At 41.7% G+C, this 9,806-nt stretch overlaps 2 protein-coding genes and 1 non-coding gene across 3 annotated transcripts in view; 2 read left to right on the top strand and 1 right to left on the bottom strand.

Moving 5' to 3' along the window:
- The window catches only part of LOC117952945 (high affinity cGMP-specific 3',5'-cyclic phosphodiesterase 9A), a 10,945-nt gene extending 5,140 nt beyond the window's left edge, over window positions 1–5,805 (bottom strand). Inside the window, exons 1-7 of the mRNA XM_034885616.1 lie at window positions 5,679–5,805; window positions 4,288–4,437; window positions 4,137–4,188; window positions 3,788–3,890; window positions 2,969–3,111; window positions 2,808–2,867; window positions 696–873 (exon numbers count right to left, since the gene is read on the bottom strand). Coding sequence (XP_034741507.1) covers window positions 696–873; window positions 2,808–2,867; window positions 2,969–3,111; window positions 3,788–3,890; window positions 4,137–4,188; window positions 4,288–4,437; window positions 5,679–5,766 — 774 coding nt within the window. The 5' untranslated portion in view covers window positions 5,767–5,805. The remainder of the gene's footprint in view (window positions 1–695; window positions 874–2,807; window positions 2,868–2,968; window positions 3,112–3,787; window positions 3,891–4,136; window positions 4,189–4,287; window positions 4,438–5,678) is intronic.
- Window positions 5,806–6,787: 982 nt separating this feature from the next.
- Window positions 6,788–9,806, top strand: part of nifk (nucleolar protein interacting with the FHA domain of MKI67) — a 4,878-nt gene continuing 1,859 nt past the window's right edge. Inside the window, exons 1-4 of the mRNA XM_034885613.1 lie at window positions 6,788–7,044; window positions 7,853–7,981; window positions 8,444–8,552; window positions 8,813–9,024. Coding sequence (XP_034741504.1) covers window positions 6,922–7,044; window positions 7,853–7,981; window positions 8,444–8,552; window positions 8,813–9,024 — 573 coding nt within the window. The 5' untranslated portion in view covers window positions 6,788–6,921. The remainder of the gene's footprint in view (window positions 7,045–7,852; window positions 7,982–8,443; window positions 8,553–8,812; window positions 9,025–9,806) is intronic.
- On the top strand, window positions 8,209–8,338 carry LOC117953545. The gene has a single exon (XR_004658639.1). It is a non-coding gene; the product is annotated as a small nucleolar RNA ACA64 (small nucleolar RNA).

The raw sequence follows: 9,806 nt of genomic DNA, 5'->3' as shown, positions 1-9,806 counted from the left end.
ACACACACACACACACACACACACACACACACACACACCTGGTGTGGAAATAACAAAACAAAAAAAAATCACACTTATTATAAAAAACTTAAAAGTTAAAAAAAGAAATATATATTGAGTATGAAAACTCTTGTTCATTACATTTTACTTCATAATCGCAACCGCATGTGTTGTATTCATTGTTGCAAAACTTGTTCTTTATATAGTTTGTTTGTTACCGTGACAACCCCATTGATCTGAAGCTTGATGCTGTCATGTAAATAGTTTTCTAATCAGCAATAAATATAACAATATCTGATAAACCCATATCAATTGTATGCTTAAAATAACATACCGGTTAAAACCCCGCCCATTTCAAGACAACCCAATCCACTTCCGGGTTAAATGTGTCCTCTTCCGGGTTGGGCCCCGCCCAGTCCGAGTACAGATACGGATACAGATCATTCATGTGGTAAACAGATACAGATACAGATACAGATAATGCTGTACTCGCTCATCCCTAATATTCATACTATTTGTGCAACTGCCACACAGAGTTTCCCTTCAGGGATCAATAAAGTGTTACTGATTCTGATTCTGAAGTTGTTTTGGTGGAACACGTCTACGTTTAAAGGTTGTTTTAGTGCAGTGATTTGAATCCCCTCTCCACCCTGAGAGCCAGATGTCCTCCACCAATAACACACACACACACTCACCATCTGGGTAACACAGAAGCAGTGCTTGAAGTTGTGGAAAGGGATGTTGTTGTATCTTCGATAGACCTCAAACAGGAACTGTTGCAGTACTTCAGGCTCAATGTTGAATGCTGCTATGAAATCTAAATCTGTGTACATGACCTGCAAGAGCACCATGATCTCTGCGTCCTCCCACTGCCTGCACACACACACACACACACACACCACACACAAAATACACACACACACACAAAATACACAACATCATGGGAGGGCACACTATTACTGATATTACTGTAATGCTGATGAGATAAGAATGGAAAACAAAACAAATAGGTTAATGAAGGCAACTCACCTAAAGAAATGGTGAAATTGATATTTCAACGCATTAGTCTCAACAGCATAGTGATGCTACAATCAACAAGCAAAGGGCTTCTAGACAAACCTCACCAAAATCCTCTCTATTAGCATTCATTTTCCCCTAAAAATATGCTATTCACTTCTGTTTGAGAAATGTTTAATAAATACTACAATGCCAAGCTGCTTTAAGACAATGCGGAGCCTTACATATTTTTCTAAGTTGCTAACTAAAACGTTGTTACTTTTTGTTAGCCTTATCCTTTATAATACATCTATGACATAAGTAAAGAAAAACATGTTTTATTATGGTTAAAAGGAGTCCGTTAATTTATTGTAATTATGTGGCCCTCCTCGCTTCCCTTTTCAATCTGTATTCTGCATAACTGCATATTTATCAACCCCCGCCATTGTGGATTTGCTATAAAAGCCTTTTGACAAATGAAAAGATGACCATTGAATGTAGCACGCGCTTCGGGTCCATGGAGCTCACTTCAGAACATTGTTTGTTGATTAAGCCCGGTTATGAAGACCGTTTTGATTTGTGAGCCCTCAGCAGGCCTATTCATATTGAGATGAGTGTGTCGATCAGAAGAAAAGGGTTTTGTCTTCCATCCTCTTCAAGAGCGCCAGAGGCACTGTGTTGTCTCTGCACTCTGAGGAAACAGGTTGTCTGATAGTGATGATGACCCCAGCACAAAGACACCCAGAAAATCTGATGTTGCAGGGGCCATTAGTGCAGTGTTTCTCAAAGCTTTTCAGACCAAGGACCACTAACCCAGTAAAAGAAAACCCACAGACCACCTACCCACCAAAAATCCCCCAAAACAGTAGGAATCCTACTTCAGCAGTATATGATAAATCACAGCCACGTTAAATAAATGACAGTTTTTTCAAATGGCTTACTCACTCACTGTCTCTGTTGCCTTAATGAGGAAGAATTGTGCTGTTTATGCTGAGACATCAGCCAAGCAGTGTCTGTTTTAAGCTATAGAACCATCTTGTCAGTTGACAGTGACTATAAACTTACTCCGTATTTCCTGTGTTGGAAAATGGAGAGTTTCATGGCGGAAGTCTGACAACACAGCAAAACAGCCAATTCAAATAATGTTTGAATTTACATGTTTGAGTTTGTTTAATATTGAAAACATCACATCCATGCAGCTCACTAGTAGGGCTTGGAGTCGTTGGCAGACAGCATAAGAAACACTGTTTTGAATAAATTTAAATTAGAAACATGATATCTACAAAATCACAATTTCACCTGAAGGCAGTACGCAGTTCAGGGTTGGGCTATATGTGGGCGGAGCTAAACGTCGGACTCTGCACAGGCGCCATCTGGTGGCGGAGATCGATGTGATTGGTGCAGCTCGCCTCTGGCCCCGCCTATATCAGATACACCGTTGTGATTGGTGCAGCTTGGCTCAAGGGACATAGTTAATCAGCAGCAGTACTTGATGCAAGAGTAACTTGCTGTGCTCTTGCGAGAACTCTGGATCTCCATGGTAACATCAGTTCCTGAATAGTTAATTGACATGCAACAGAAAACTCTGATTGGACAGATAGTCTAGCTAGCTGTCTGGATTTACCCTTAAGAGATCTGAGGACCAGGTAACCATAGTCCTCGGATTGGACAGGTAGGTTAGAATGCCAACATGAAGGAAGGGGAATGGGACGGACATCCGGCCGAAATGAGGACATCCGACAGAATTTCCAACTGCAACGGAACAATCCTGGAAGTGGAACATCGTGGATATAGACTACATGTAAACTTACCAGTTATCAAAGGTTGGCGTCTTTAAGAACTGCCTCACTTCCTCCGACATTTCCAGGGAGCTGCAAAGGTCACTACATTAGCATCAATAATTACTATATATATTAACACATAGAATATGTGGAGGGCAGTAGTTCTCAGTGAGTTTTGCATGTGAACGTGCCTCATTTGTAGAAACTTTTCCCGTACGTGCTCACACTCCTTCCTGGTTTTATGCAGGGTTCTCTTGTGGTAGAACGGGGAGGGTTTGTGTGTTCCATCTGACAGGTCTTTGAACAACCCCAGCCAACTCAGATGCTCCACACTCTGAAAATGTACCAGGAATTTAATCCAATTAGCATAGAGCTAAGCATAGAACCCATGCAGCAAACCAAAGTAAGAGAGTGAAAAGCTCTGCCGAGCTGAGGGAACTAAGGAGTCAGGTGATAATTCTCCTGGGGTCATCCCTATGAGCAACCCCTTTCACATTACAAATGGTCATTTCATTTATTACTCATGCAAAATACATTGATAAGTGCAGCCTTTAAAATACAAAGCAACTCAATTATCCTAATGCCCAAATTGACTGTACGCTTTTTGTTATAATAACATCCCAATTTGTATATAACAAACACCTCTTCCTGACTGTTGCCTCCGGGTCAGTAATGTTTCTTTTACTGATGAGGATTAAAAACCTCGCTTTGCAGGTGATAATGCCGTTGTATTAGCACACGTGGCTGTGGCTCAGAGGTAAAGCGGGTTGGACCTCAACCACAAGATCAATCGATCCCAGGCTCCCCCGGCCACATGTCCACGTGTCCTCGAACACTGAACCCCAACGCACTGTGACTGTCCACAGAATGGGTTAAATGCAGATGTTACATTTCACTGTATGGTACTGTATGATTGTATGTAAGTTTCTTCTTCTTAAAAATAGAAATAGGTTCCATGCTATCTCCCCAAATTTCCAGAGTAGCTTTAAACCAGAGTACTTTGTCCATACCTCTAGTTTCTCCCGGAATGAATCCACCTGTTTCTTCATCTCATACACCACTGCAGGAGTCTCACTGGCCTCCATCAGGATTTTCTTCTCCAGGCCCTGCAGCCTGAGATCACACAACTTCAGTGAGATGTGTCAACTTATTACGCCTTCAGATGTCTTGGTTCTATGTTGTACTAAGTCTCAAAGTCCTGCCTATCTATCTTGAATCGAATAAACCCAAATGGCAGAAATCTGACGCTTCACAAAATCTCATTTGTTTTATTGACTTTTCACATTATATATGAATTATATATTTTGTCAAGAATACCGTTTACGTATGTCTTGATTTCTTATTTCCCAGCATGCCTACCTTTTCTCCATGGAGAAGAGGTCAAATCCTAGCGCACCAGCAATTTCCGCACCTGAAATGACGAGAACAGAGGGAGAGTGTCAACCTTTTTCTGCTGAACCGAGGCACTGCAATTCACATGGTGCAAAGTTACAGATACCTAACAACTCACTGTTGCAGTCGGCGGCCACAACCTCCAGCTTGTAGCAGGAGTTTGGGCTGTTGGGCTCCAGACTCAGGGAGATGTTGACGATGTTGCCTCTGGGGTTGTACAGCTTCAGGATGTCATGGGGTCCTGCCTCGGCTGCAGCGCGGAACAGATCTGGATACAAAGGCTCACCGTTCATTTCAAACTGTGTCCTGAGAAATCATTTTCCCCTTCTCCTCAACTGCTAAGGAAGACCATGGATTGTGGGTGGAAGGTCCTGGAAAAAAACTAGTAAGCGGTCCTTGAATTGTGATTGTTTTGTCAAGCTTTAAGGGACCTCTTGTTAAAAGTAACCCTTCACATATGGTTTATAAGTTGTAACTAAATGCTTTATTAATTGTTAACAACTGACTAAAGCCTTATAGATCAATTAGACCATTATTATCATTGAACCAGTGATAATAAGAACTTTTGAGATAACCATAATTGTATGTGTGGTGAATATGTGAAATTCCTTTCTGTGAAAACTCTGAACAAAGCCTCTCTCGTCTGTGACACTGTTTTCCTTTGTGAAGATTTATTTGTGTGAACACGTTGAATCAGTCTTCCCTTCCTCTGGTGACCCTTTCTTTTCTACATATTCTCAAATCATCTAAGGGAATGGAGCAGTTTTTAGAAAATGTCTACATGCTTGCGTGTCCCATTAATCCTTCAGGACTCTGTGAACGGAACCCTGCTTTGTGTCACTCACAGGGACCAAGCAAGCAGACGATAGGATGCAGACCACAGAACAATCGAGATTGGATTCTTCACACCAATATCGATACAGTTACAGTATTTACATAAATACCAAATGTGAAGGATAAACACATAAGGCCAAAAAGATTTTTCCATAACTTGGCAACCCAAATATCGTTCTTGATAATGGCGTATTACTGACCTTTAGATGCTCATTCATATTATAACATACGCACAACATGTAGAACTTGTGACGCCAATGCTAGACAAGGCCTGGAACCTACAGTCTGTAACTGGTGGGGAGCTGTCAGTGGCAGCTGCATCGCTGTCTGTAGCTCAGACAACCTCCATAACACCATACAACTCTTTCATCGCGACTGTAATCGAGCTGTTTTTCTTGTTGGTTTGTTTGGTTTGCTGTTGGAACGTGTGTGTGTCTTCAGTAAAACAACTCACACTAACAAATCAGCTATTTACATTCTCTTAGCCTTCTATCAGAGAAGATTGGCAAGTGTGCAAAAAATGGATCATGTTAGACAATGTTTCAAACACTAGAATTGCACGTGTGTGTGTGTGTGTGTGTGTTTGTGTGTGTGCACAGTCCGACACACACCTTAAAATACTTCTCTAATATAAAGAAGTGAAGTTTAAATAGTGTGATTATTTTCTGCTCCTACCTTTGACATCCTGCGCAGGGCAGTCCAGTGGGAACTCGGCCCGCTCCGGTCTCCCGTTCACGGTGAAGAAGATGATTTTTGTTGCCATGTTGTGCGTTCAGAGGCCACTGATGTTGCTGTGTGCACTGCTGATTATTCCTCCACCCCCTTGGTTTTATTCTCTCCATCTCCTTTTCTGCTCCTCCCTTCTGTTGTATTGATACATTTTTGAACAGTTGGATTATTTATTTCAAAGCGACCTCCGTTTTTTTTAATAATAAGATAATAAGTCATAAAGATGGCGAAAACACAGCAGGAACAAACGTGTCTTATCCTTTAAAAATTATGAGATAAGTCAGTTCCAATAATAACAATAACACAATAAGATAACTACCACCATTTAAAGAACTAATGAAATAAAATGAATCATACCTAAAACCTGTAAAACCGGTACAGATGGGAGAGGTCTCCCTGGTGCATTGTGCTGTGGTTCACACCCCCTGTACACCACTGCCCAATGGCACATTGAACACAACCCAGGCAACACCTGGTACGACTTGTGTACCCTATTTCCAGGCCCCTGATGAAATAAAAGACTTATATAAATTAATTTCTCTGTCAATGAAGTGGATCATTACAGGGTTAATAGTTAGATTTTTTAGAAAATATAAAGGAGTCATTTTTTATCCTGATGCTTCTGAGAAGACAGATAAGAAAATGGGAATTGCTTGTGTTATCCCTCAATTAAACACTGACTCTGCTAAACATTAGCTGTATACATGGCAGAAATGATAGCAATATGGATGACTTTGATGTGGGTGGAGAGCACTATAGCATAGCATACTGCGTTTATATGGGTACCAGCTCATATCGGTGTAGGAGGTACTGAATTGGCAGATACATGTGTGAAGAAAGCAGCAGAGACGACTGACATTTTAAATACAGCAAAGCTGAAGTAAAAAGCACAATTAAAGCTAAAAATAATTGGAAAATGGCAGCTTTTATGGTGTAATGAACAATCTGGTGGACACGGGAACACATCCAGAGAAGACCTTGTCCGCCATGCCTGTAGGCGGCGCTGTCTGGAGCCACGGCTGTACGTAACACAGAAACGTCTTTCTCCACGCCGCTTTCACTGGCACCCAGGGACTTACCACATGGGCAACCGGATGGAGAGACCAACGTGCGTCGTTCGTGCTTCAGAGTTGTCTGACGGTGTTGTTTTTATTCTACAATATTTTCATCGTATCACCACTTAATCGAAATGACAGAAAGCAAAGCAGAAGCGGCCTCGAAGCCGGCCAAGGAGCTGCTGGCTCTGAACCCCAAACAAGAGTCCGAGTTCAAGAAGAAGGTGCAGGAAGCGAAGAAGAATACATCCAGCAAGGTGGGTCAACGTGAAAATGTGGCCTTTAAAATAATCCGAAAAAATCCCATAACACGAGGGTTCTATTGCTTTGTTCGTCCAACAGTTTCGTCTTACTTCTAAATGGAACGTGTGTGACGCCTTTTCGTAACCTGTCGGATTTTGTTGCCTAATTCGAAATGTTAGCTAATGGTACGTGAATGCAACTGCTGCTAACGTTACTATGGCCAGGTCTTCTGTCTGTTATTTAACGTTAGCTAGTGTCAGATACCGCGAGAGCTGTTCATTAACAATAAGCGGCGTAGTGGACCATACTTGTTCGGTGGACCGGGTCACGCACTCCCACGCCATTACATAGATGCCATGACTGGGACTCGGGGCTCTTTCAAAGCTAACATTACGTTGCCCGTCCTTACCTTTATTCATACAATGTGCATTATTGTGCGTTTGAGGACAGTTACACACATAATCATTACTAGTTTAATATACATTTTTGTATTTCAAAAAATATTCCTTATAAATTGAGCAGCTCCACTGGAGCGGTTTGGGTTGAAGGCCTTGCTCAAGGGCCCCTCCGTGGTGGTAGTGAAGGAGGGACAAGTGCTGCTTTCACTTTCCGCTTTTCATATATGCAATTTACCCATTGAAACACATTCAATGTCATTTAGAACAATATCTGTTTTATGAATTAGTTGAAATGTGCAATCATCAAATATCCGACCTGGTTCTTGCTTTTAATTACACACTTTACAAATGTAAATGTATCTTCCGTTTAACTTTTTCTCTTGTTTATTATGTATTGTTCTAATTTCTTGTAAATTTTTTACAGGGGGGCCGTTTGACCCCTGGAGTGGTTTATGTGGGTCACCTTCCCCGGGGGCTGTTTGAACCTCAGCTCAAAACTTACTTTGAACAGTTTGGGAAAGTCCTGAGGCTGCGGCTGTCCAGGAGTAAAAAGGTAACGGAGATGGGAACTAAATAGGCGTACGCGTTTTACATACCTAACCTTATCGGGCCTAATTCTGTTGATTTCCATCAGAGAATAATGTTTTCACAAAGATGAAGAAAACAAATAGCCTCCATGTTTTTATTGCTTCCTGTGTCTTACAAATGGAGCTTGTATAAAGATTTAGATTTGAGATAATACCGTTGTCACTGTGGAATTCATCCTGCTGAAATCTTGGCCCAGTCTGAAAATGATCCCAGATCTGACAATGGTCTGAGGTCAGATAACTGAGCCTAAAGTATTGTGGTGCGTTTAGCTTATCACCTGCTCACCCATTGGCAGGGTGATAAAACCCATGTGCCAACAACATGACAAGGAAACAGAAAATAATATGTAGTTTAAACGCATTCATTGGGAAGCATCAAATGCAGGTGTGTCATGAAACTCATTTTCTTTTGTCTGTCTTTATCTCAGACAGGTGGAAGCAAAGGCTATGCATTCATAGAGTTTGATTGTGATGAAGTAGCCAGAATCGTTGCTGAGACAATGAACAATTACCTCATGGGAGAGAGACTCATCAAATGTAAGTATTGCTCTCATACAAGTCTATTAATCGCCAGCATGATTACGGCTCTGCACAATCACCAAAGGCTTGCCAGTGTTGTTGTCATTAATCAGAATTCCTAATGGGGCAGGCAGAAACGGCGCACTGTAGCTTATATTGAATTTTTTTAATCTGTCTACAGTACAGAGATTTTTTTGTGCTTTTATTTACACTTTTGTTAGATAACAATTTCACTGTAAATGTGAACTCCTCCAATGTTGACTCTTGCTGTTTCCCAGGTAACGTGATTCCACCAGAGAAGGTGCATGAGATGCTGTTTGTCGGCTCCCAAAGGGAATTTAAAAAGCCCTCGCATCCCGCTGTCTCATGCTACAACAAGACCCACACAGAAGAGCAGGTGACCAAGATGAAAGACAAACTCCTGCGGAAAGAAGCAAAGCTCCGTAAGAGGCTTGCAGCTCACGGCATTGACTATGACTTCCCTGGATTTGTAAGTGTTTTGAGATATTGGGATATTAACTTTAAAGGTCCCATGACATGGTGCTCTTTGGTCCCCTAATACTGTATTTGAAGTCTCTGTTATTTAGACCTTAGTGGTCTCCTAATTAGGGCTGTAATCAACCAAAGAAAATCTTGGGCAACTTAAGTCCTAAAATTGTGAAAAAAACATTAGATTAATTAACTGTACTGTCCCACAGTACTTGTCCTTGTAGGCTATTTGCAGTATATCAAATCGTTTTTGGCATAATTATTTTGCAATGAAATGCCACTCGTCTGTCGGCTCTGACAGCGCTGTTATGCAGTCATGCTTTGTGCGTGTCCTCGCACGGAGCGGCTGAACTTTGGAGCTCGCCTCCGCGGCTGAGACGCGGATGAACTATTGATTTAAAGCTTTTACTCTTAAACACAATAGGCACTTTAATAAATAGTGCATATTTAAAAGTATCTGTGGTCAAGCTCAGTGCCTCGCTGTGTTGTATTAACTCTGAAACTTTCTCTTTGAATCCCTCAGATTTTGAATGATGGTGTGGTGCGCTGTTAATTAGTCCATGATGGTGTGGTGCGCTGGCGCTGTATATTAGTCCATGATGTTGGGGCGTGCTGGTGCTGTATATTAGTCCATGATGGTGTGGCGTGCTGGCGCTGTATATTAGTCCATGATGGTGGGGCGTGCTGGCGCTGTATATTAGTCCGTGATGGTGGGGCGTGCTGGTGCTGTATATTAGTCCATGATGGTGGGGCGTGCTGGCGCTGTATATTAGTCCATGATGG

The sequence above is a fragment of the Etheostoma cragini genome, chromosome 11 (genome assembly GCF_013103735.1).
Source record: "Etheostoma cragini isolate CJK2018 chromosome 11, CSU_Ecrag_1.0, whole genome shotgun sequence".
Taxonomy (NCBI): domain Eukaryota; kingdom Metazoa; phylum Chordata; class Actinopteri; order Perciformes; family Percidae; genus Etheostoma; species Etheostoma cragini.
The sequence above is the reverse complement of the archived record's forward strand: the minus strand, read 5'-3'. Positions and strand labels throughout refer to the sequence as shown.